Consider the following 27917-nt stretch of genomic DNA (forward strand, 5'->3'; position numbering starts at 1 on the left):
TGTGCATCAGTTTCTGCCCATTGCCTTTTGTCCTATTGCTCGGCACCACTGCGAAGAGCCTGGCTCCTTCCTCTTCACACACGCCTTTTAGATATTTATACAGCGTTCGCAACAGACCTGGAGACAGACTCCGTTCTCGCTCTGCGGCAGCGGTGGACGACCCGCGGCTCCCACATTGTCCCCGAGCCCGTTCCCAGTCCTGCCCCCACCGCTGCCCTGCCACCGCCCACTCACGGGAGCCCTCGTGGCGCCCGAGCCGGCCCCGCGCTGGGCGGAGCCGCCGTAGCCCCGCCCGCCCCGCCCCCGCGTTCCTCGCGGGCGCAGCGGGTGCCGAGCGCTGCCGCCCCGGCCGCTCTCGCCCCGCCTCGCCGCTCACGGTAAGCGGCGGCCGCGCAGGGGCGGCTGTGGACGGGGTGGGGCGGCGGAGTTTCCTGTGTGCGGCTGCGTCGGGGCGCTCAGGCCGGGACCGCGGGCTGGCGGCGGCAGCGGCGGCGGCGGCGGCAGCGGCAGCGGGTCTGCGCGTGTGCGGCAGCGGCCCAGCCAGGAGCGGCGGGCGGCGGCGGCGTGGGACGTAGCGGGTGAGGCCCAGGGGAGGGTGCGGGGCGAGGAGCGTAGGCAGAGCCCGCAGGGGCACCGAGGGACGGACGGACGGACGGACGGACGGAGGAAGGGAGAGCCGGCGGCGGCGGTACCGCTGCCCCGCAGCGGGGCGGGCGGCGCGCTGGCCCCTCCCCTGCGGCGGGGCGGAGGAGCCGTGCGGGCCGGCGGCGGTGCCCGGTGCCCCGGGGACTGCGCGGGGCCCACTGAGCTGCGCGGCGGCCGCGGCTCTGGCACCGCCGGAGTTGGGGGGACCTGTGGGAAGAGGGGAGCCCGAGAGGCCTGAATGTCCCGAAATGCAAGGGGGAATTTAATTTATTCTAATTGATTTCCCACGTATTTCCTCCTCCCAGCCCGCTGACCTGGCAGTCCCTGCAGTCGCTTGAGAACTGTTGACACCCTGACGCTCCCTACGGGGAGTGAGCCTGGCTGGGACGAGGGGACCCCCGAGCTGCTGTTCAAAAGCCTTTTGATCCTCCCCTTTGTTTTTGTTAATTCCCGATGCCCGGGAGGTCTTCTGGCACTGGGGCCTTTGTTTGAAGCTTCCGTGGTGGCTGTGATTAAGCTGCTCAGAGCTTGCCGAGGTGGCAGCTGTCTCTTGCGAGAACTCCCCCAGCATGAGGGGAGTTTAGCATTGCTGGTATCTCACAGGCAGGCTGACCGGGAAAGCGTGGAAGTCCTTAGGGCTGCCCGCGTGTCGGGAGGTTGCGAAAGCACAAAACCAGTTCGAAGTAACTGGTCGGTGGAGTTAAAAACTTATATTCCAGTCTGAACTTGCTTAACTTCAATGCCACAATCATGATACTGCTTTCTGCTAAAGAAATCGTAGGAAATAAACCTTTTTTTTTCAGTTTTACAGTACCCTCTTTAATTCCTGTTGCAGAGCAGTAGGAGGACGTGTACTCTAATAGTGTAAAAGAACAAGAAAAAAATTGTGATGTCTGTATCTGTTGCTATGCTTCCGATTTTATTTCTAATTTGACAGTAGACACTTTAGTATGGCTCTGTACAGCTGATGTTTTGGTGTCCTTAGTTTTTGAGGTTTCACAGCCTACAAGCTACTTGTAAAGAAATGATGAATAAAAAAACCTTTTTCTTAAAGAGTTTTTATTAATAGGGGTTTTAGTGTTGGACCTGTGTAACAGTAGATGTTTAGATAAAATGTTAGTTCGTTTCTCTCCTGATTCTTGAAAAGAAAAAAAAAATACTCCCAGGAAGCACTTTCTCTAATTTGTGCAAATACATGGTGTCTCTGACAGGAATTTAAAGGTGTAGCAGCATGGTTATGAAAGCTACAGTAGAAGATGATGATTCAGGATGGGAACTTGGTATGCCTGACAAGATGGAAAAGAGTAATACCAGCTGGATAGACATAACCCAGGATTTTGAAGAAGCTTGTAGAGGTGAGTTGTAGTCCTTTCATTCTGAGAAAACTCGGAATCCTTTGGAGGCCTAAGCATAGTTCTTTGAGTTCTTCTGAGCAATAGTTTGACCCAGGTTCAAGCTTCAGATGAATGAGCTACATTGATTCCATGTCCCAGCTGTGAGGTTGGAATTATCACGAGCCACCTCACTTTTCTTCCTTTTCCAGATTACATAAATACCTTTTTAATTAAAGTTTTTTCATCTTACACATATTCATACCTGCTTTTTTTCCTTTGCAAAGATTTCTTCCTGTCTCTTCTGCCAAGTGGAAATGTCATTCAGGCATGCAGAGACAACATTCTGTTTATTTCTTGTATATTTTTGGATCTCTAGGGCCCAGTAATTCTTTTAATTCATCAGTGCATCATTTTTCATCTTTGAAACAAGTCTGAGTTTCTGAAATGGTGTAATGTGTCTCAGTAATGGGGAAGCAGTTGCTTCCATTTAAACACTGCCTTTATTACTATTAGATGCTACCTCTAGTTTACAGTTTTTTCAACTGATTTTATGATATTAGGGAAAAATAAAAACATAAAAACTGCATCTTACCACACAGAATGTTACATAATGATAAGCACAGTTTCTGTATATTATTTCTCTATGTTACTCTATATTGCTTATAAATTATAATTTCTCCATATTACTTATATCTGTGTACCCATCAAATATATCTAAAGACTCCTTTAAAGTAATGAGGAAAAGCAAGCCTTTCAGTAGACTTCTCTGGAAAAGACTAAGATACCTGAATAAAGAAGCAGAGGAAGCAGGTGTGTTCCAGGCTATTTAGATGGTGCTGTTTCACAGAATACAGAATAATCATCACAGAATGTTTTGGGTTGGAAGGGACCTTAAAGACCATCTCATTCCAACTCCCCTGCTATGGATAGGGACACCTTTCACCAGACGATGTTGTTAAAGCCCCATGTAGCCTGGCCTTGAACAGTGCCAGGGATGGGGCATTCACAACTTCTCTGGGCAATCTGTTCCAGTGACTCACCACCCTCAGAGTAAAGAATTTCTTCCCAATATCTAATCTAAATCTCTCTTTTAGTTTAACAACATTTCCCCTTGTCCTGTCAGTGCATGGCCTTGTAAAAAGTCCCTCTCCAGCTCTTTCCTAGCCTTCCTTTATGAACTGGAAGGATGCTAGATGGTCTCCAAAGACCCTTTTCTTCTCCAGGCTGACCAGCCCCAACTCTTTCAGTCTGTCTTCATAGGAAAGGTGCTCTAGCCTTCCATTCATTTTTGTAACCCTCATCTGAACTCACTCCAACAGGTCTATGTAGTTCAGTGCTGAGGACCCCAGAGGTGGATGCAGTGTTCCAGGTGGGGTCTCACTGGAGCACAGCAGAGGGGCAGAATCCCCTCCCTCTCCCTGCTGGCCACACTGCTTTGGATGCAGCCCAGGATATCAGTTTTTTTGGGCAGTGAGTGCACTATATGCTTAGTAATTCTAAAACTTCTTTAACTGCTAGAATAACAGAGGGATGAGGGCACATTGTGAACCACTTGGTTTTTTTTTTAGTCTTTCAGTCTTGAAAAGTGCTTTGTAAATAAAAGCAAACGAAGGTGGAGTAGTGTCATGGGTTGCCCTGGGCCAGATGCCAGGCACCCACCACAGTCGCTCACTCCCCCACCTCTGCAGCTGGAAAGAGGAGAGAAAATTTAATGACGCTTCATGGGTTGAGATAAGGACTGGGAGAGATCACTCACCAAATACTGTCATGGGCAAAACAGGCTCAACTTAGAGATACAAAGTGAATTTATTACTGACAAAATCAGAGCAGGATAATGAGAAGTAAAACAAGCCCTCAAAAACACCTTCCTGCCACCCCTCCCTCCTTCCCAGTTCTACCTCCTACCCCAGCAGCACAGGGAGACAGTGAATGGGGGTTATGGTCAGTCAGCACCTGAGGCTTCTCCCACTGCTCAGGGAGAGGAGTTCTTCCCCTGCTGCACCGTGGGGTCCCTCCCACAGGAGACAGTTTCCATGAACTTCTCCAGTGTGAGTCCATCTCACAAGCAACAGCTCTCTGTGACCTGCTGCAGTGTGAGTCCATCCCACGGACAGCAGTCCTCCCAAAACTGCTGCAGCGTGGGTCACTCTTCCACAGGGTGCAGTCCTCCATAGACAGGCTGCTCCAGCTTGGGAGCAGGGCCCCTCTCTCCCCACGTCTCATTTAGGTTCACAACCCTTCCTCAGGCATCCACCTGCTCCAGTGTGGGTCTCCTCCGTGGGCTGTGGGTAGATCTCTGCATCCCCATTAACCTCCACAGGACAGGGGTTCCAAGGCTGCAGGGGCACAGCTGCCTCACCATGGGCTGCACCACAGGCTGCAGGGGAATCTCAGCTCTGGCACCAGAAGCACCTCCTCCCCCTCCTTCTGCACTGACCTTGATGTCTGCAGGGCTCTTCTTCTGCCACGTTCTCACTAGGCTCTTCTCCATCTGCAGTTAAAACTGCGCAACTTTTTTTCTTTCTTCTTAAATCTGTTATCACAGAGGTATTACGACCATTTATAATTGGCCCACCGGCACGTCCATCTTTGAAGCCACCAGGGATTGGCTCTGCTGGATGTGGAAGAAGCTTCTGGCAGCTTCTCACAAAAGGACCCCTGTAGCCACCCCCCCCCACCAAGCTACCAAAACCATGCCATGCAAACCCAGTGCAAGTAGAAATGTCTGATCTGCTTCCTGCACCTTGTTGTCTCTTAGCATAAAACAGTTTGGTGAGTGACATGACTACCCTGGAGAAGTTGTGCTAGTAGGATGATTGTAATTGTTTGTTCTGTCCTGTTCCTTTGTAGAACTGAAGTTAGGAGAACTGCTTCATGACAAGCTGTAAGTATGCACGTAGGATGGTTCTGGCTTTTAGACAGGATTACTGCAAACATGTTAATGTTACCTAATAAATAAGCTTTTTTATACTTTAAATAAAGTATTTGAAGTATAGAGAATATCATACATTCTCAGCAGTATGTATATGCTGCACCTGTATGAATGCTGAACATATCTGAAAGTATAACATTGCATTTTTTAATGTGATTGAAATTGTACTTCAGAAGTTCATAGCACCTTTTATGACCTGTAGTGATTAAGTTACTGAACTATTTTATGGGACATGCTTTTATGAAAAAAGGCCAGAAAGACTTTAAACTTGGTTGACTCTAATGTCACTATCGAGTTTTTGATAAACAATCCATATGTAATGTAACTTAATAATAATGTAACTTAAATAACATGCTAAAGCAGAAAGTGAGAACTCTGCAGATTGAAAGTGTGTACCAAAGAAAAGCATGTGGTAAAGCATGCTATTAAATGAAAACCCGCTTAAAAGTGGGTGCAAGGATGTCACCAGCTAGTTACTTATCAAAGCACATTTTCAGGTGTAGTTCTGTACATAAGTGCATTCAAAGCAAATATACTTTTCAGAATTTGAATGTGCCACATGCAATAAACTTTTTTGTATTATAAAGACTGTTGCAGGAGTTTTGATGAATGTTGTGATAAAGTGAGGCACTGTATCTTTTCATATATAGGCAAGTCTTCTTTTGGTGTGGCTCTTTTGCAAGCTTTTATGCCCTGACTACAAGTGATATGTTGTCACATGCTGAGAGTTTTTTTGTTATTAGTCTTCTTAACATGCCCATCTTAAACAAAGCTGGTATATTCAATATATGTTAGTCTGTGTCATGTATATTATCATTAGTGTCTGGGGGATGTATCTCACTTGTTTTTTGGGGTATGTTGTAATAAAGAACAGCTTATTCAGTTAATATCAGTTTATTATTTTATGTGATGTTTAAGAAGATGCTATGAAGTTTACAGAAACAAGTGTGCAAAGATATAGTAGTGGGATATGTCACTGAGGAGTGTTCTTCATCCTTATAGAAAGGCTAATAATTTTCTTTTACTTTTAGCCATCTCTTTTCCTACGAACTTTTTGAGAGATCCTTAACTTCCTGAAAACCATGATCTCTGAATAGCAGTCCTAATTTTCACATACCTTATTGTCTGTTGTCAGAATATAGTGTACTTGGTTTGTCATCGTATGTTCTTTTCCATTAGTTCCTGAAGACTATTTTATATAAAATAATTACATTCAGCCCTTTTTTTTTGTGTGTGTGTTCATAGTTTTGGTCTTTTTGAAGCCATGTCTGCCATTGAAATGATGGATCCCAAGATGGATGCTGGTATGATTGGAAACCAAGTTAACAGAAAGGTTCTTAACTTTGAGCAAGCTATTAAGGTTTGTGTGAATTTCCTGGTTTTGCCTACACTGTCTGTAGAAATACGCAGTTTTGTCAAATTACAGTTAAGCACAATTCAGCATAATTAATGTTTTCAATCTTCACTTGATACTTACATTATCTTTTTTTTTTGTTTTTGATAATTAAGTAAGAAATAGCTTGTGATGATTACTTTTTTTTGTTACCTGCATTATCACAATGATGCTAACTTTTCCAGTGAAAAGTACTGTGAAATTATTGGGTATTGATACCTCAAGTAAATATATTTCCAGAATAGTTTTGCAAGTCACTCTGTGCTTCCCTAAAATGCATCTTTTATATGAAGATCTATTCGTTAGCTTCTATTTAACCTGACTAGAAACCAACTTCCTTAAAAAAGCTGGAAATTAACACTTTATTATATTCTTCGAGTTCATTAGCATTGAACAGAAGCCAGATAATTTACCAACATTAACTGTAATGATTAACTTTTGATTTATGATCAAGATAAATTGGTGGAGAGAGGTTGAAAGTCTTTATGTTATTTTGGAAAAAATAATGCACTTAGGGAAAAGTTGGTTTTTTTTATGGTGAACTTCATTTTGAATGGAGTTAGAGAACTCCCTAAAACATTGGCTGGCTAAGTCATGTGGAATGTATGCAGGATTGCATAGATTGGGCAAACTAAATGATCAAAATAAAGTTGCAGCCTTTTTGGTTACCTTTAAGTAAAACACTACAAGTATTTCCAGTTTAAAAAACAGTCTTCAAAGAATTGGTCCTGCATATTCCTGTTCAGTAGAGAGATTGTTCAATCTCTTTATTATGATTATACTGTTTTTTGATTTCAGTGTTGACAGTTAACTGGTTTTAAACTTGTTAGTAATAAATCAGAATTATTGCTTTAGCATTCTCTTTAGGTAGTTTTCTGTTTGGTCAGTGTACAACTGATGGGAAGGCAAAGTTTTTAAGAATTTAAATACATTATGAAGCAGATCAGCAAAGCTAGTAGTATACAATTACTCTGAAGTCTTAAACAAATTTTATTTTCCTTTTTGGCTTTGGTACAAATAAGTTGTATTTTGCCTGTATGCTTCCATAGTATTTAGGGTTTTGATTGGGGTTTTTTTGTTTGTTTTCTAAGGATGGCACCATTAAAATAAAGGATCTCACTTCACCAGAGCTGGTAGGAATAATGGACACGTGTTTCTGTTGTTTGGTAAGCATTTGTCTGTTCTCTAGGTTATATGGTTTTGCTTTCAAAATGTATTCCTTTAATCCATCTTAAAAAATGGATTAGCAGAACTCAAAAAAAGATTTACCAAGCAGAAAATACATGCATCTATTTTAATTTCCATTTAGTTATTTACATTGTCTATTATGAAAGGCTTAATTTTGATATTTAATTTTTTTACTATAAGAAATATGGAAGATAGCTGGTAGCACCTTAAACCTTAAAAAGGTTTTATGGTTTCTGGTTTTATAAATGTAGGTGATCTGATTGCCTGCTGTGTATTGATGTTTGACTGTGTTGGAAGCTGAGTGTGCAGTAACTGGTAGCACTCTGTTGCTCCTTTCTGTACAGCCAGAAATGACAGAGCTTACAGAGGCATTTTGAAGAAAGTAAATAAATTCATTTAGAAAAATAAGTTAAATATCAGTTACTTCTTAATTGCAGATTTTTTTTCTGTGTATATGCTTTAATTTCTTCAGTAAATGATACTAATTATTTTCAGTTACTCTTTAAAATTACATCAATAACATTATTTTTTAAAACATTTCCAATCAGTTTAGTCAGAAAGACATGTGAAGATCATTGTATATCTGATACAGTGTAACATCACTTGTTTTCTGCTCCTGGCCCCCAAATACCGACTCCATTTGAAAAGATGGTTCTACTTTATTTTATGCAATTTCAAGATAGAAATTTAAGTTGCTGAATCTTTCCCTGTAGCTTAAAGAAACATGGAAGTGGTAGGGAGAAGGGATTGTGACAAGAAACTCTATGTTGTAAAAGAGAGAGAACATGAAGAATATTGGTGACTTGTCTCATAGTCATTTGCATTTCCCATTCACTATTTATGCAGAGAAAGCTTGTAAATGTGAAGGTCTCTTAACATAATGTCATGTCTAAATCACAGGGATTAGACCTGAACTTTATAGAAGAGGTTTATCCAACACTGAATTCTAGGATTGAAACACCTTCACTTGCCCTTTTTTGGTACGTGGAAGGTTGCCATGATAAGGAGTTTCCTAGTGAACCTTTGAAGCACAGTAAAATGGAAAAAGAATGGAGCTATAAAAATGAGGACTTGGCTGTCATGAGTAAAATATTTGATTTCCTTTTCTCTAGATAACATGGTTAGAAGGACATTCCTTGGCACAGACAGTATTCACTTGCCTTTATATTCATAATCCAGACTTCATAGAAGATCCTGCTATGAAGGCTTTTGCTCTTGGAATCCTAAAAATCTGTGATATTGCCAGAGAAAAGGTTAACAAAGCAGCTGTTTTTGAGGAGGTATGTGTTTCCTATCTCCTGTGGGGTCAAATATGCAACATTATACCATAATGCAAGTAAAACAATGTATTAGTGACATTTGTTCATGTTTGATTCAAGGATACCATAGGAACAGCAATTCATAATCCTAAAAGTATTAGACTCAATACCTTTAAAATGCAGTTTTCCCCAGTGATGGTGTTTCATGCTCTCTTCTGTATTTTCCTCAAGTACTAGAGCCACATATATATTTTACTCAAAAAGCAACTCAAGTCTTGTGATTAACCATTTGAAATCCATTTCACTTGTGGTTTTCTTCCAGTTTTAAGTTTTTTATTTTCTGCGTTAGATAGTCATGATTGTCTTTTGTCTAAAACGTCCATCTGGCAACAGGATCAGAGTCCTGTTTCCTGTGCTCAGAGCAATCTGTTTCCTCTGAGCTTGGACAAGTCACTCTTGCTGACTATATCTAAAATGGATCAAATACTGCTTTGCAGCTATAGTTCTTGTAACATTTTGGTAGGGTGTCACTTGATGAAAATATGAAGGGCATATTGGTATTAAGGATTTATGCAGAAGGTAATTGCCTCAAGCTGGATTTGGGCAGGAAAGTCATTCAGTGTATTCATTCTGAGTGTAATTCAGTTGTGTAGATTAAATCTGGACTTTTATTCTTGATGGAATTAAACAAAAGTACACCCCATGCATACCCCCAACCACTCCCCCAAAAGAGAAAAAACAGCAAAAGATCCAAAAGCTATTAAGAAAACCCAAACCAAAAAGAAAACTTCAAACCACAATCTGAAAATTTTTACTACAGCTTTTTATATTTCACTACATATTGCTTCCTTGATGGTTTTTTTTTTAGGAAGATTTTCAGTCAATGACTTACGGATTTAAAATGGCCAACAGTGTGACAGATCTTAGAGTTACAGGTACAGTTTGTGCTTTCTTTGTAACTGTCCAGCAACCTCTTTCTCTTTTGAGCATGTAATTACTTTCAGTCACATCTGATGAACTGCTAGGAGTCTCTGCTGTTAAGTTTTTTTATTAGTCTTGTGGCAATTGCTGACTTGGTAAAAAGAGAGATCGAATTAGTTTTCCTTGGAAAAAAGGTTCAGCTGTCCTGTTAAGTGCCTGAGAAATGGAGGAAGTGCTTTTAGATGGGCCAACAAAGTGGCTAGGCATGAGCTCATCATGGTATAGATACAGACCACTGGAAAGTGCATTGCTTGAGTTCTGCTTTTTTGTCTCACAGTTTGTTGTTCTTTAGAAAAAAAAAGCAGTCTAGTAGTTCTACAGGTATGAATACATATGTTATTAGGTACATACAAAAGCATGTATATTAATCTTTCGATGCATGATTTTTTTATATGTATTTGAGCTTTCCATTGATTTATTTTTGAAAAATTTGTGAACGGTTTAGCTTTGCATCAGTTAGTCTGTATTCTGATTTTTGATTGTTGCAAGACATCCCCACCATTCCTCACAAGAATATTTTTTTGTCTAGTCTTTGGCTAATGGATATGTAAGGCACTTCTAAGTTTGATTTTGCCCTCAAAACTTCTTCTCCCCTGAGTGGTGTAGATGTGCCTAGGAATGCTTGTCAGCTTTTAATCGTGCTGTGATTTTTTTTCCAGGTATGCTGAAAGATGTCGAAGATGACATGCAAAGACGAGTGAAGGTATTGTTTTCATGTTTGTCTTGTCAATTATATTTCAGTTGTACTTAACATAGGTTTGGGGAAAGGAGTTGGATTATGAGGAATGGAGGTTTGTGTCATTCTGGTGGGGTTTTTGAAGAGCTGGCATAATGGTTTGCGTAACATGGCTTCTAGCTAAAGATGGTGAAAGCTTCAGACTTCTGTATAGTCTTCAGTAGTTGCTTCACTAGTAGTAGGTGGAATCACAATGCAGAAGATAACACTGGGCTGGGACACAAGAAAGTGTGTATTTAACTTTCAGGTTTTAGGCAGAGATATTATGTAATGTTAAAGAAGTTACTTAATTTACCACAGCTTAAAATGTAAAATGTTCATGCACTGTCCTTGCTTACTTGCAGAATTTACTGAGCTATGTCTCATTACTATCGGAGAGTCATTCAAGTACCTGGATTATATATTAAGAAATTTTGAATTTGAAAACTGATTTCTGGGGTTATTCAACAGGTGGATGTTTTAGAGAAGGCAAAGGGATTTTATCAGTAGCTTCCCTTTGCAATTTTTAGTAAATTATTTGACATTTCTTTACTTTGTAGAGCACTCGAAGTCGGCAAGGAGAAGAGAGAGATCCTGAAGTTGAACTTGAAGTAATGAATTGTTTGCTTTTTTTCCTGGATTTCAAGAATGTAAATGGGAGATTTAAATAACCCCACCCATGCATATAAAAAGCAGCCGGGGAGTGTAATCACCCAGGAGCATGGTGAAGAGCTGGCAAACAGCGGGACATACCAGTCAGGGCATGCTGAGGCACTTTGTGTGGCAGTTTGTCCAGGGAGGGCAGGAGTCCTGTGGGAGTTCTGGACACCACCATAAAAGAAAGACATTAAGGTATTAGAGAGTGTCCAAAGAAGGGCCGTAAAGATGGTGAAGGGCCTTGAGGAGAAGCTGTACAAGGAGCAGCTGAGGTCACTTGATCTGTTCAGCCTGGAGATGAGGAGACTGAGGACAGACCTCATTGGAGCTACAACTTCCTCATGAAGCAAAGAGGAGGGGCAAACACTGATCTCGTCTCTGGGGACAGAACCCAAGGGAATGGCCTGAAATTGTGTCAGGGGAGGTTTAGGTTGGATAATAGAAAAAGAGTTTTCATGCAGAGGGTGGCTGGGCACTGGAACAGGCTCCCCAGGGAAGTGGTCACAGCACCAAAACTCTCAGTCCCGGAAGCATTTAGACAACACTCAGGCACGTGGTGTGTGTGACTCTTGGGATGGTCCCGTGCAGGGCCAGGAGTTGGCTGGATGATCCTTCTGGGTCCCTCAACACAGAATATTCTGACCTATTGCTTAGTAATCAGTATAATTTTATTACAGCATCAACAATGTTTAGCTGTCTTCAGCAGAGTCAAGTTTACCCGCGTCCTACTGACTGTCCTAATAGCATTTACAAAAAAAGAGGTATGTTCATTTGGCCTTTCTGTTTGCATTGGGATCCTGTGAAGTACTCTTTTTTTGTTCTTTAAGATCAGGCAATTACTGTGTAGATTTGAATTGATGTGGATGGAGGTAAAGCTCTGAATAAAGCCTTACAGTGGCAAATATTCAGTTTTTATTCAAAGTGGGAAACAAAGGGAAGGCTAGTGGCTGACATTATCATGGCCTTGCAGAAAGACAGAATATTCATTACAAAACACTTAAAAATATTTATGGCTTTCTAATTACTCTTTTCACACACATGAGCAAAACTTCTTGTTTTGAGTTCCGTCCCCTCCTGTGGAGTTACCTGACATTGGGCAATGTTTAGTCCATATCAAAAGAACTGTTAGCTTTTCCTTCCATATGATACTAAATATATATCTAGACATCTTTGGTCTGAGAAGAGGAATTCAATAGCATTCCATACAATTTGCCTGTTTTTTGAATATAAGATTTCCCCATTGCTGAGAGGCAAAGGAACTTCGTGTTTTAAGGCAAAGGGATAGAACTACATGCCCCCCAGAGCAGACTCTCACATAGTGTATGCAGGACTTTCAGTTGTAATTACTGTAAAGTCTTACAAAGCAAAATACACAATATTGAATTTATGTACAGGTACATGAAATACAAAAAACACTACTGCACAAGAATGTTGGGTTGTTCGGGTTTTTTTCAGAACTTGTGTAAGAACATCAGAATCTTAATGTCCTTAATTTTTTTTACTAGCATTAATTAGATAATCAAAATGTATTGGTTCACAATGTTAGTAATTGTTTCCTGCCTTTCAGACAAGTGCAGTTGCAGAAGCTCAGAAACTAATGACTCAGGCAGCTGACTTGCTTTCTGCCATACACAATTCACTGCATCATGGTATGCAGGCACAGAATGATACCACTAAAGGAGGTATGTATCAAATTACACCATTTTTTCCTTTCCTGGATATGCTCCCTTCATAAATGCAAATACCTTTGTGTATTTAAAAAAAGTTGAAATCACTATTTACTTTGAACTAAAATACTTCTTATGCAAGCCATTACAGACTTGCATTGTTTAATTTTATTTTACCAAGTGGTGGTTCTCCTGAAAGCAGTACTGTCATTTCAAAGCCAGAAATAATGTGAACTTTTGATTGATGCCATTTTGAAATAGGGAACAGGACTTCACTGTTTGTACAGGTGTATGCTGAGATGCTGAGGACTCAGGGTTTTTAAAATAGTAATCATTGCTGTTGTTGCGTTGTTGGAGTCTCAGGAAGTTAACTGTCACTTAAAGAATTCATTTTGGCTAATTGAATAATTTGTACTATACTTGCAAGTTTGAAGTGGGTCTGAAAACACAGATTATATGCAGTTTTTCTCTCTCTCCCCTCCTCCTTCTTTAGATCATCCTATTATGATGGGGTTTGAGCCACTTGTTAATCAGAGATTGCTGCCACCAACTTTCCCTCGATATGCAAAAATTATTAAAAGGGAAGAAATGGTCAATTATTTTTCCAAACTAATAGACCGAATAAAAACTGTATGTGAAGTAGTCAACTTAACTAATTTGCACTGTATACTGGTAAGCATGAATATTTCTTATTTATTGCCAAAAATAAGATCTGAAAATGCAACTTGCAAAAAATCATTCCATATATGCGTGCTCTTGCTCACTGGTGAGAAAACTGAGCACTATGTATGTATTTGGTGTTTCTCACTGTTATGTACAATTTCAACGTTTACTCTCCTTTCTTAATACTTTATACTTAATCCTTCCTTAATACTTTTGTTCTTTTGACGAAGACCTTCCTCCTCTCAAACCTCCCACTTTTCCCGTAATTTGTTAAATAATTACGCATCTTACTGGGAAAGGCCAAGCAACTTTCTTTGGTTGAAGAGCTGCATCTACAGAACATAATTCTTTGCTACATGCCTGATTTTTTTCAAATTTATTAAGCAGTATTCTGCACATGTGCCTATAACACAAGAGAGCACTAAATATGTGCTTAAACATGTAGTTCCCTAAATGGGCATCAAGTTAAGCACCTGCTTATATTCTTTCCTGAATAACTGATATTAATCTTAGTTACTGCCTACATTTATTAGAAGACACTTAAATGCTTGAAATATTTTTTAGTATCCATGCATTCACTGACTGATAAAAAGAGATACAGTTACATCAAATCTCTTGTCTTCCTATTTCCTGTTAATTAATAAAGAAGCGTTTGCATGAAGCATCTGGTACCAGTTAAACCTTACCTGGGTTTCAATCAATTTTCTTAAATCAATTCTCAGTTTTGTTCAATAGCTGGTGTAGTTACATCATGATCTTAACAATCTCATAGTATTTTTTTCTATACTGTCATCTTTCTAGTTGTTGCATTTGAAACTCAGAAACCTTTTTGTTAAGTACCAAGTAATAGCAGAAAATCTTCATAATACATTCTGTTCAAACAATTTGTGGTCACTTTCTTACAAGTTGTATAAGCTATGCTACGTTTGTGTATGCCTTTAAACAAAATATTGCTGTATTTACACAGTTGTATATGAGTGTTCAGGAAAGATGCAAGTGTGTAAAAATGATTTGGTGTATATTTACATATATATATAAATTGGCATATTAACCTGAATAGTCTTTTTTTTTTCTTTTCCTAAATATACATTAGGATTTTTTCTGTGAGTTTAGTGAGCAATCACCATGTGTTCTTTCAAGATCCCTGTTACAGGCAAGTCCTAATTATGTCTATGAATAAAGCACTTCTGCATTCATTATGAAATTCTGTTATTGTTTTAAATATTTCAGTAATTTGCATAGAACTTAATAATATTTAAGTGTTAAAAAACTTTCTGTCGATATTTAAGTATTAAGTATTATGGAAGAAATATTTTGCTGTGAGGATGATGAGGCATTGGAACAGGTTGCCCAGAGAAGCTGTGGATGCTCTACCAAGTCTCCAGGGCCAGGAAGGTGTCTGTTCCCATGGCAGGGGGATTTGGAACTAGGTGATCTTTGAGTCTGTTCCAATACAAACCATTCTGTGATTCTGTATGTGGAGGCTTATGTTCTGATCTAATTTTTAAAAAAATGTTTAAATACTGTTGCTTTGATCATTTTAGTACAGGCTAATTAAAACAGAAAGTGTTAATTTTTTTTTTTCTCTGCCATAAAGCTGTGCCTGTAAACACATTTTTTTGCTGCTCTCCACATGCTGTGCCATTTTGAGCTGGTGTTTGTATGCATCTCCTTGTTTGGACAGAATTTAATGTATAGACTGCTTCTATTGCTACAGCAGTAAAACTGATGGTTAGTGCAGAACAGGCAATTCTTTCTCACTGCTTCTCTTACCTTGAAAGTGCATTATACATACCTTGACTCTGACTAAGTAATTCTTTCTAGGAGTTTTTGATTATAATAGGATGCCCCTAGATGCCAGAAATTCTTTACATTTGATCCCTATTAAACCATGTGTAGAACCAATGGAATACAACTATGGGCAAGTAAAATGTTTTCATTGTGTGTTTTGGCCTACACATGTGTTTGTGTAATCCCTGTGGGTGCCTGACAGCACAGCTTTTTCTCTTAATTGCTGAAGAACCATGTAAGAAAGGGACACAGCACTCACGGAGGGAAGTTAAATGAGTATCAGACATGACTGATGTAAGCAGTAGAATCCATGGGGACTGAAAAACATCAGCAGTAGCCTGGCAGTATTTCTGACTCTTTAACCTTGGACCTAGTTGAACCATTTAATTCTTAAAGTAATCTTACAAGTTTCTTACATATAATAGGTACTGCCAGAGTTTTCTATTAGTAATTCTAGAGCATTACTTTTAACTTAAAACATGTTTCTACAAACACATCTTTACTTTCAGACAACTTTCCTAGTAGATAACAAGAAGGTGTTTGGCACTCACCTCATGCAAGACATGGTAAAAGATGCCTTAAGGTCTTTCGTCAGTCCTCCAGTACTTTCTCCAAAGTAAGTGGATCTTGAGTTTGTTTGCGTGTGTTTACATGTCTGATGAGAAATATTCCTGCTTACAAGAGCAACGTCAAATGTACAAAAAATGTACATTTTATACTTAGTACTTATATATGAAGGAGTCAGTTGCTGTTGCTGCACTCGTGTTTATTTTTTTTATTTTGTGCTACATAGACTGGTGACATTTATGAAAAATATGTATGTACATGGATATTTCCCTTTTAGGTGTTGTCTTTATAATAACCACCAGGCAAAAGACTACATTGATTCCTTTGTCACACACTGTGTTCGGGTAAGTGTTCACTCAATTACAGCATGTTTGTGTGTATGAACACACTTGGCAGATTTATATACATTTGAAAATGAGACCAGTTATTTTAGGCAAAAGGCAAAATTGAAGAAGTTGGCTATCTTAAATTGATACTGATTTTTAAAAATCCAGTGTAATTATTGCTGGTTTTTTCCTCCTTCCAGATTTTAATTTAAAATTTCACTTTATAAGAAATCTGCACCTACATGTCACAAAACAAATGCATAGCAATAATAAAAACAAAATTATTTCTGCATTCTGTCCAGTTTCATTTTTTTTTAAATTGTTTTAAAAGATTCTGTTTTGGAATGTGGTGCAATGAAAATATTAAGAAAATCACAGAATTATTTAGGTTGGAAAAGACCTCTAAGCTCATCGAGTCCAAATCAGCACTGCCAAGTCCATCACTAAGCCATGCCCCTAAGTGCCATGACTACACATCTTTTAAATACTTCCAGAGATGGTCACTCAACCACTTTCCTGGGAAGCTGATTCCAGTGCTGGACAAACTTCTTTGTGAAGAATTTTTTCTTAATATTCAACCTAAACCTTCGCTGGCACAGCTTGAGGCCATTGCCTCTTGTCCTGTCACTTGACAGAATAGATGACCCCCTCCTGGCTGCACCCTCCTGTCAGGCAGTTGAAGAGAGTGATAAGGTCTTTCCTGAGCCTCCTCTTCCCCATGCTAAACAACCCCAGCTCCCTCAGCTGCTCCTCACAGGACAACGCACTCCGCTCTGGACACGCTCCAGCCCCTCAATGTCTGTCTTGTTGTGAGAGCCCCAGAAATGAACACAAGATTTGAGGTGAGGCCTCACCACTGCTGATTACAGAGGGACAATTGCTGCCCTGGTCCTGCTGGACCAGTGTATCTGACACAAACCAGGATGCCACTGGCCACCTTAGCCACCTGGGCACCTGGATTTAACCTTAACAAATAATACTTTTGCTCCAAGCATTTTGTTCTGGTGACCTTCCTAAAGGATGCTCACTCAATCTCACATCGACTTAAGCTAACTTGCACTTTGAAGGGATTTAAGGAACCTGCCTCCTAATATGGATATATAAACCAGATGCCTAAATAGACATCACAGTACTTCTCCAACAGTTTCAAAGTTGCATTGGTAATTTAAAATTACTTTGCTTCTTTCAGCCATTCTGTAGTCTGATTCAAATCCATGGACACAACAGAGCTCGTCAGAGAGACAAATTGGGTCACATTCTTGAGGAATTTGCTACTCTACAGGATGAGGTAATGTCCTAGGCAGCAGGCCAGCAAAGTTTCTTTCCAGGTATATTACTGCCAAAGTAAAGCATGGTACTAAATTCTAAATGAATGATGCAAAATCCTTAAGACAAGGATTCCTAAAATTTAGCCCAAGAAATTGTTATGATGCATCCAAAACCTTTGTGTTAAATGTGTTGAACAAAAACATAGTACATTTTTTAAGATTAGCTTTGTCCAATAAGTAGACTTCAGGAAAAGCTGTTGCGATGTAATTTACTGGTAACTGCACAGCTTTTAGTCTCTATCCTGCATGTAACTGTCAGTCTGCAAGATGTAACCAGCGGGAGATAGACAAGGCACACTTACAAAACACCTTTGAAAATTTAGCCTTAAACCTGCGTAAGATGTGAACTGCAAAAGTTTATAATGATTAAAAAGGAAGTAAAAAATAACTCTTTAAAATATGTGCTCCAGCTGATTTTGGACATCTCTCAAGAATGGGGAGGGAGAGGTGAGAAGAAAAAGTATATTTTTTCTTGCTGGAAATATGTTTCTTCAGTAGTGAGAGCCATATAATAATAAAATATTTCCTAAGATGTACATTGCAAGGAAAACAATTGAGGAACTTGGAGTTGGAGGGAGATTTTGTGTGCTCCAGCTTTTTTCAAGATGGTTTGAATTGAGTTTGTTGCAGTATTATAGCTGAGGCACTGGGTTTTTTTCATTTTGTAGCATTTTATATGGATTGTTCTGTTCAGGATTACTGATGATATTCCAACTGTGAGAGACTTTGTCTTCCATACAATTTGCTTCTTAAGACAAAATCGGTCTTAGCAATATTTTAGTTACTCTGGTGGAACACACAGTGTGTTTCTTGCATGTTAAGCTTATAAATTTATTTTTTCAATGCAGCTAGGCTTAAAAAAAAAGAGTAATTATTGCCAGTATAGAGCAACGAACAACAGAGTGTAATGGGTTCTGAGTTTGTGCTCATGTGACTGCTAATGATCTATATACAAATATATACAAAAATTACAAATATTATCTATCTAATGTTCTTGCTATATTACTGTATAGAATATTTTTGTCCAGTGCAGCAGAATATACTTATGTGAGTATCTTTCCAGTTTTCTGACAGTTCTAGACTTATTTCTCTTGTAATCTGGAGTGTGAATTTACTGACCCAATTTGTTAAGATTTTGTTAAGATTTTATTTCTGGTTTGGGATGCTGTTTCAATCAAATGTTTTTCGTCCTCTGTCTGTTATTTTAAAGTCTTTTTTTTTTTTTTTTTTTTTCAACAGGCAGAGAAAGTAGATGCAGCGCTTCATAGTATGTTACTGAAGCAGGAACCACAAAGGCAACATTTGGCTTGCTTGGGCACCTGGGTCCTATATCATAACCTTCGTATTATGATACAGTATCTTCTCAGTGGCTTTGAGTTGGAACTTTACAGTATGCATGAATATTACTACATCTATTGGTAAGAGGACGCTTTATTGATGGCTCTTCAAGGAGGGATGCTCCCAGAGAACTATAATTACAAATATTTGAAGGGGGAATTTCAAATATGATTTTATGATCTCAAGCTTGCTCAACACTGTGTTTGGTTTACCTATTTATAATATTACACATGGGGAAAAAAAATCTGTTGTCTCTATTCTAGAGTTACTAAATAGGGTACTTTTTTTTCCTGAAATAGTAATACACACTGTTTAGCTTTTTGGCACAAGGTCTTCTATTGACAATGAATGAAAAATGTGCTGATTTTGGTAGACAAGAGCAAGCAGGAGAAAAGCAATTTCCTTTATTCTTTTCTGCCTTTGTAGTATCAGGATTGATAGTCTTATTGATCTCTAGTATTCTGGAAAAGTTCTGCAAAGTTGTAACTGTAATCTGAAAGTTGACTAGCTAAAATTCACTTCTTATTTCCAGTATATTTGAAGAGAAATCTTCTGCCTTTAGTGAAAAGGACTGCATTATATGGAGACAGAATACTTTTATTTTTCCACTTCCATTCACATTAATTATTTTTCATAGTTAATGGCTTGCGCCAAAAGATAATTTTTTTTTTAAATGCAAGGCTACCCAGAGATTCCTATGTAAGCCATAAGCCTTCTTACTGAGAGATTAGAACAGTTCAAATGACACAAACTTCAGTGCAATTCATTGTGCTTTTATGTTGTTTCAACAGTGGATTAAATATTAAGTGAGAAAATTAATATTCCAGAAGTTACCAGAAGGTGGCAATATTCTTTAAGTAGTACCTCAATACGTAATACCAACTTGTGTATGAGAGTATTTTTTTTACCTGCCCATATTGCCCTCTACCATTTTAATAAAATCACTCTTAGTTGGAATTGTCATGTCAACTGCTTTCTTACTTAAGTGAAGAAAAAAAAGGAGAAACAATTTCTGAGAGGTAACATGCAAATGAAACTCAAATATCTCAGTAACTATTACTACATTTTTATTGTGCTCCAAATCTGTAAATTTTTTTCTGTTCTCTTTTCCCTGTTCCTTTTGATTTGAAGTCAATTAAGATATTTATTGGACTCGATTCCACTTTCTCTTAAAGATGTCTCTTAACTCTGAAAGAACTGCATATGAATGTTGTGTGTCTGTGGGCTTGACCCCTTTATGTAATAATTCACAGCTTTTTAGTGCTTGAAAAAGCAAGTAGTGATCTTGTTTGTCAGAATAATTAAGTACAAATGTAGAAAAGGTATTAACATAGTATCTTTAAAAAAAGTGTTTCATTTGTTGGGGGAAGAAAGAGTTCTAGAAAAATTTGATCTTATAGAAGTTTTGAAATAAGAAGCTTAGACTTCACTTAGTAAATGTGTAAGAGACTCGCATACCTTGAGTTGTTTGTGGTTGAATCTGAACCAGAACAAGAACGTAGACTGATGTGTTGATTCCAGCCATGCAAAACAAAGAGTTTTCACAGCCCATAAACACTGTCCTTTGCTAGGACACGTCCTTTGCATCTTGGAGTCAGTGCCTTGGTGGTCGGCGGGGATGCATGCAGCATGAGTCCATGGTGCACTGCCGCCCGTAACAGCTCCATACTTGCTTCCGTGCAGGTATCTCTCAGAGTTCCTCTATGCCTGGCTGATGTCAACGCTGAGCCGTGCCGACAGCTCTCAAATGGCAGAGGAGAGGATAATGGAGGAACAACAGAAAGGCCGTAGTAGTAAGAAAACAAAGAAAAAGAAGAAAGGTACCTAGGTGTAGAGTGTTAACTCAAGACTTCTTTTTTTTCCCCTTTCATGCAGCTATGTAGAATTAAAATCCAAAATTTACAGAGCCAGCACCAATATGGGTAGGAAGAATATCCTAAAGTTTATGAAGGCTGAATGTAAGACTTTTTAAGAATTTCCTAGTTAGTTAGTTACTTGCAAATAGATCTTTCAGAAAAACACAAACTCATTTATATTGCCAGTTTCATCAGTTGTGTTACGTGTTGGACCTTCTCAGAGTTTATAATTCTTGCAGAATTGTGCTTTTAGTGACTGTAACTAAATTCAAACACCAGACTTTCAGCATATTTCTGTAATTTCTATTTGGCTTTAGAAGTTCTTAAAGCATGTTTCTTAATTTTGCCATGGTGAGCTTCTCTTTCTTTTCCTCGCCACCTTTTCAAGGGGAACAAACAATCGGATATGACTAGCTCAGGATCATACCAACTAAATTCCCCTGTCTCTAGAAGTTCAGAAAATTACTAATGTACTTAAGGTTCCATGTTTTGGGCAGTTTGGCATTAAGCACTGGAAACTAAAGGGAATCTTACAAGAATGCTGTCAGGATTATTAGGATAAAAAGTGCTTTAACATTTTAGCCCTAGAAGTTGGAAAGATCCCTGAACTAAGCAAACAGGCCTCTTGTGTACATATGTAAGTTTCAGGCTGTTGTTCAGTGGTTTATAGTGTCATGGGAATGCCACTGACCAGTTTATGCCGTTGAGAGTACTATGGTGTTCATGTGACTGGTAAGTGTGTCTTGAGGTATTTTATGTAACCAGGAGCCAGGTGAGCAGAAATGAATGTCTAGGCTTTGTATACTTCAGTTATTTTAAAATATAATTGAGAGTTATGGCACTTTTTGGAAATTTGGAAGAGCTCTTTTGATCTGAAATTAATACATGTACTTACATTGAATTAAAAATATATCTTTTTATGTAAAATTTGCAGTTCGCCCTCTTAGCAGAGAGATCACCATGAGTCAAGCATACCAAAATATGTGTGCTGGGATGTACAAGGTAACTCATTTGTGTTCTGTGTGTTTCCATTTTTTTTTGTAATGGGGATCCTGCATACATTGCATGTCTTCTTTTTCTGTAGTGGGGCTGGAAATCAAGTTCACGTTTATAATTTTATATGGTAAATTCTCTACAGTTTTTCTATCCTTCCAGTTATAGCTATAATGATCTTCCTTACAGCAAAATACGACATAAAACTAATACTTTTCCCTATATTTATCCTTTTCTTTTAGACAATGATTGCCTTTGACATGGATGGCAAAGTAAGAAAACCTAAGTTTGAACTGGATAGTGAACAAGTTCGATATGAGCACAGATTTGCTCCATTCAACAGTGTTATAACACCACCCCCAGTGCACTACCTGCAATTTAAAGTGAGTAATCTTCAAACGTGGTGCTGCCCATGCTTTTATAGAAGTCATTTACTTACCTGCTTTAGGTGTCGGTGTCACTGTAAAAAGAGCCTTTAATGTCTCAAAGTGTATCTTGAAACTAAGTCAAAATGGCAAGGACTTCTAGCTTTAGTTTTGTGCAAGGAAAATATTGCACTAAATTCTTTATGAACTTAGATGCTTAGATATTTAAAAATTGGTCTGATGTGGCAGTTCAAGATGCTTCTGTTGGTTTGCATGAAAATCTCTTGGAAGTCTATTTAAACAGACTTCTTTAACTTCTTCTATTAACAGGTTGTAGTTAATTATAGCAGCATGTTTTTATTAGTGCAGCAAGAAAATGGGAAAATAAAGTTAATTTTGAGTGGTGTTTGGGAGGGACCAGCGGAGGCTTGTCTTGCCCAGTCTCCTTCTTCAAGTAGCATTATAAATCACATTTAGCTGTGTCTTGGTCTAGCCACGTCTGAAAAAAAAATCAAGACTGGAGATTTTCCAACCTCTTTGGTTAAACCTGATCCAGTTACTTTTTTCTGGTCCTTTAAGTCTCAGGGTAACTGACTGAGGGCTGCACTACTCTTTTTTACTAATGTCCAGTCTGAATCACTAAGATACAACTGTGGCCTCTCATGTTACACTGTTTGCCATTATTAACAAGAGCCTTTATCTTCTGACAGCTTTGTAACTCTCTTTAGTTGTAGGCTGCTATTAAAATTACCAATTAGCATCCTTCCTGTCTGACTGAAAAAGTCCAGGTCCACTGACCTCTTCTTGTGGCATATCTGCTCTAGGCACCCAACCATCTCCACATCTCACCATCTTTCTTGAACTGAGTGGATCCAGCCCTGGATGCAGTTATTTCAGATAATACAACACAAATACTGAGTACAGGATGATAACCTTCCCTGATATGCTGGCTTGTATACTCCCATATGAGGCTTGTCTGATCTGTAGTAAGAGCACCTTGTTGGCTGGTATTCAGCTAGGTGTTTGCAGAACCCCTGCTGCTCACCCAGCTGGTTATTAATGTCTCTACTTAATTGCAGAGTTAATCTGAACTGAAACAGTGCTATATTCTATGCCAGTCATTCTCCCCAGTTTAATGTTAATGTGCACTGTTGTAGTGGAGATTGTGAAACTATCATGGTTTCCTCTTTGTCATTAAAGGTTTTTTTAATACCTAAACAAAAACAAAAAAGTTGGAAGAATCAAAATTATATAAAATTAAATTTTGTACAGTTTCAGCATCTGACCTGCTGGAACTTTGAGTAAACAATATATTTATATTTTCTCCTATTTTTTTTTCATATAACTTCATACCTTGTTGCATGCCATTATTAAAGCAAATGAATGGCAATTTGTTTGAGAGAGACTGTTTTATAAAGATTATGACAATTTCATTAGGTTTCGTGGCACTGTAATAGTTGAGCACTGTGTTGCTGCTTGGGTTTTGCCATTTTAAATAAGTGTTTTGACTTCAGTTTTGATTCTTAAAATAGTATTTAATTGACATAACTCTTTCCTTGAATATAGTAATGTGATAAAAAACAATTTCCTGGCAATTTTTAGTTTTATATATTTTAATATGTATTTATGTATTTCTGTAACACACTAGGAAATGTCTGACTTAAATAAGTATAGCCCACCTCCTCAGTCATCAGATCTCTACATGGCAGCTAGCAAGCACTACCAGCAAGCTAAAATGATTCTTGAGAATATTCCGAATCCAGACAATGAGGTAAGACTGAAATACTAGGAAAAGGAGTATTTGCTAGAAATAGAATAAGTGTTTGGTCTCAGCTGGATCTGCCTGACATCCGAAATATATTTCCATCAAAATGCTGAGCAAAGCTGAGTTCTTTGATTAAGGAGTAGACGGCAGAGAGTGGTGGCAATCTTGCACAGCAGTCTGTTTCAGTACATCAGCTAACATAAAGTTGTGCTCACTGTTAAAAAACCTCTCGCTGCTGAGGACCCAAGATGCTGGATAGCAGCTTATTTCCTTCTTGATTCTAGCCCATTTCTAAAAGCACAGCAGTTTTAACCAGACGGTGATAACGTGCCTGCTGTGCTTATTTGGAATCTAGTAATTCAGGTGGACTCCTGAGAGGTGGGAAAAATAGGTTTGAATATCATTAGGATGAAAAGAGGAATGAGTCTGGTACTTGTTCCCTGGAGCAGTTTCTCAGCACTGAGCTGTAAACATGGGTAGAGGTTTTTCTGTCTTTGTTCATAGTCTAAACCTTAAGTGTCTGTGACTGTCTTTTGGACCAAGGAGGATGCTTTTTCTGTCATATCTAAGCAGGTTGAGAATAGTTACAGGATTAGGTCCTCCTGAGAATTTAGGATTCACTTTCTCTTCTCTGGATCCTGGTGGTACTCATACATGAGCTATCAATTTGAGGATAACCAAGATAGTTCAGAGGTAGTTTTGAGCACATCAAGAGCACTTCCGTGCAAAAAGCCACCAGTTCATATATGAGTTCCCCTTTTACCACTGTGTTGCAATGTTGAAGATTAGATGCCTAGAGTCTTACCTATACCTTTATTTGTGGGAGTGCCACAGAACTTGCCATTGTTTCCATGGTTTTGTTCAAGAATTGTTAAACCTGTGGTTTCTGTGGTCTGTTGAATTTAAAAAGTTACTTAAAATAAATGCACCCTTCCTTAAATTTAATTAATCCAGCTGTTGTACTTAAAGCAAATCCAAAACTGTCTGATCTCTGTTAAACTGATCCTGTAAGAGAACTGCTGTATTGCTAATACTATGTCAACATTAGAGTATCGAAATAATTTTGAGGTCAAATGCTTTGACTTGAAGACATCTTGCTCTTTTGTGTTTAGGTCAATCGAATTCTAAAAGTTGCAAAACCCAATATTGTGGTCATGAAGCTGCTGGCAGGAGGCCACAAGAAAGACTCTAAGGTAAGGAGATGCCAGCTCAATTGAACGTAAAATGTAGTAGTACATACATTAAGGTTGTATTCAATGATCTGGAGATTTCTCAACCTAAATGGTCCTGTAATTCTATGTAAAGCCACTACAGAGCTCTTAAGAGCCAAATGAGCGCATTCAAGCTGTAGTTACTCTTAAGAACAAGGAAAGTGAATTTATTTTTCCCCTGGAAATAGTTTGTTGTAGTTATCTAAATATGGAAAACTCTGACCTATAAATCTTTTGAGAAAAAAATTGGGAAATACATGTGGGACAACACAGACTAATAATCTCACTTCAGTAGTGAGAACTGTTGAAGCAAGTGTAGCAGCAGCTTGTGTGAACAAACTCATGAGAGTACTGGCTGCCACAGGGACTATTTCTTTTCAATCTGTTGCTGTTTAATTTTTTTTTTTCTGTCTGCAGGTTGTTCTCATTATGGGTATTAAATGCAGTAGTACTGCTCTCTGACCTTTTAAATCTTTTCTATATAGGTTCCTCCAGAATTTGACTTTTCTCCTCATAAATACTTTCCAGTTGTGAAGCTTGTTTGAAGGACGGGATATTTTTTTTAGGATACCCGAAGAATATCTGTATAGCAGATACCAGCTCTAGGAGGGAATATCTAGTGCTGCACTTGGATTACGAGGGACCTCCAGGATAAAAGTACTGTTATGTGGAATATCTGTAGTCTGCTGCCTTTATGTGATTTGAATGACAACTGCTGTTTTAAAGTGGTTTGTATAAAGATTTAATGGATTTTTTGCGTGAAGCTGATTTTAATCAACTGTATTATTAAAGAATGTTGTATCTTAGTTGATTTTATTACAGATTTTGATCATAAATAATTTTTATTAGTGTGTTCTGACAAAGTCATGGGTTAGGAACTGAATAAAAATCATGCAGTAGAGCCTCATGTGCACAGCTGAGCTACTGTAATTCTGCACTGAACAAAGTTACATGGAGAGATTGTGAGTTTCCATATTTTTGCTTAATTGGATCAAATTGCTCAGTTTGCAAGTAGAGAAATGTTGGCTTTTTTCATATCCTCCAAGCTAAAACAATCTTTATTGAGATCAAGAGCACGTGAAAATTAGTCATTTAGCTATTGAGTGAGTGATTCCTAGTTGGAATTTGTTCCTTTGTTTTTGTTCTCAAAGTGCTCAAGAATCTTCTCAGCAAACACTGCAGTAGTCACTAGCAATAGCACCAGACACGGAAGACTCTATTTTATTACCTACTCTGCAACTTTGTTACAATCCTGGTATTTGCCCGTGCAGACAAGGGATTGCATGATCTTTATTCTCCATTTTTGACTGCAATGGGGCTGCTGGATCCTACTGTGTTCTGTAGTAATTGACAGGTAGATATCCAAAACAGGAGAAGCCCCAAACCTATCCTTGCCTTCCTGCAATAGTTCTGCCTCCCAGGCTTTCAGATGTGAAATAACAGAGGTAAGATGTGTTGTAGCAAAAGGTTGCAAAATGAAAAAATGTTCAAAAAGCAAACGTGGCTCTGCTAAAGGCCAAGTCATACCTAGGCCATATGTGCAAATCCTTTGTTGGACAAGACAATTCTTCACTTTGGTGTACAATGACTTCCTCCATAGGGATGAGCTTGTAACTCCATATTGACCGTACAAGACACTTTGGTGTTAATCCTAATTTTACTGTGGATTAATACCACTTCAGCTTCATCCCCTGAGCAGAGGCACTGCCGAGCTAGAGCTTGAAAACAATGAGTAACCTCTGAAGTGGAACTCCCACTTGTCTTCCAGCAATTTGCAGCTTCCTGAAATAATCAGAAGTATGGTCCTGAAGATACGTTTTTTCCAATTTCTCTGCTAAAGCGACGGCATATCACTTTACGTTTGCTTGTCATCATGATAAATATACTTGAGTGCTTCCATATAGCTGCCAAAGGAATAAAAAGCCTGGAATACGTGGATGAAAAATGGCACAGAGAATTCATCTGGCTTCTTGTAAATAGTCACAAAATCTTTCCCATCTTAAAAATCTTGAACTACATGACAATAGTTCAAGGATAGCCATGGTTATTTCTCCAAAGCAAGCAGCAAGTAAAAGAGAAAGCAAATTATATGTGATTTGTGGAACCAAGAAAATAGCAATAATATTATTTCCCCTTCTCATTAAAATTAGAACTGGATGAATTGTACAGATAATGTGAATACACTAGAGAAGATTACTTTTAAATGCTTACCTAAACCTAATCCATTTTAGTTTAAAAAAAACAAAAAAACAAAGTGCTAATATAACACCAAGATGATTAGAGCAAAGTAGTAATGCCTCACACAACTAAAAACTTTAGCGAGAGACGACACTATGTACACCATTGTTCCAAATTAATCTCTTGTTCCACTAAAGGTCCTTTAATTCTGAAATTCTATACAGTAGAGATACAGGCCTCTTGCCTACTAGAAATCTGCCACCTGAGTTAGATTGAAGCACTTGAAGCCATTGTGAATAAAACTGTAGTCCTTCATGCTTTTGAACATTGCTATTATGCAGGTTTTCAGACCCTTTGCCCTCAGATGTTTAAAAGTGTGCTTTGTACAGAGGTGGTCATATTTATGGAGGACAACATCCAGTTGGCTAGGAGAAGCCCAAAAATGTACAGAAGCACAGCTAAACCAATTACTTTTAAAATAATTCTCTGTCAATATATTAGTTACCCTAAAGTGTTTGATTCTTTGGAATTTTTAACTTGATACTGGTAAAGCTATTCATTCAACTTGAGTATAGTGTTTCACTGTCTGTTTTATACTGTTAGAATATATGCTTTTTAACAATCAATATTAAATTCCTGATCAACTTACATCTCAGCTCTATAATTGTTTGCAGTTTCAGTCCTAGGAAAATGCTCAGAAGACGGGTAAATATTTTTACCTAAATTTTGGGTAAACGCTTTGATGTTAAAACATGCCACTATTTG

At 38.6% G+C, this 27917-nt stretch overlaps 1 protein-coding gene across 2 annotated transcripts; it reads left to right on the top strand.

Annotated features, from left to right (window-relative positions):
- The first annotated feature begins 308 nt into the window (after window positions 1–308).
- On the top strand, window positions 309–27800 carry NAA35 (N-alpha-acetyltransferase 35, NatC auxiliary subunit). 2 transcript variants are annotated; one of them, XM_069001952.1, is made up of 23 exons: window positions 309–578; window positions 1857–2000; window positions 4830–4863; window positions 6157–6271; window positions 7396–7470; window positions 8605–8772; window positions 9620–9686; window positions 10392–10435; window positions 11008–11058; window positions 11782–11865; window positions 12672–12786; window positions 13265–13443; window positions 14528–14587; window positions 15735–15841; window positions 16070–16136; window positions 17308–17406; window positions 18686–18864; window positions 20468–20604; window positions 21575–21642; window positions 21876–22016; window positions 23647–23769; window positions 24876–24956; window positions 25460–27800. In XM_069001952.1, the coding sequence occupies exons 2-23, from the start codon at window positions 1877–1879 to the stop codon at window positions 25517–25519; spliced, it is 2178 nt and encodes a 725-aa protein (XP_068858053.1). In that variant the 5' UTR covers window positions 309–578; window positions 1857–1876; the 3' UTR covers window positions 25520–27800. The 2 variants fall into 2 exon arrangements, with proteins under 2 accessions (XP_068858053.1, XP_068858054.1); XM_069001953.1 differs by having other exon boundaries at window positions 316–377.
- The last annotated feature ends 117 nt before the right edge of the window (window positions 27801–27917 follow it).

Source organism: Aphelocoma coerulescens (assembly GCF_041296385.1).
Source record: "Aphelocoma coerulescens isolate FSJ_1873_10779 chromosome Z unlocalized genomic scaffold, UR_Acoe_1.0 ChrZ, whole genome shotgun sequence".
Classification (NCBI taxonomy): Eukaryota; Metazoa; Chordata; class Aves; order Passeriformes; family Corvidae; genus Aphelocoma; species Aphelocoma coerulescens.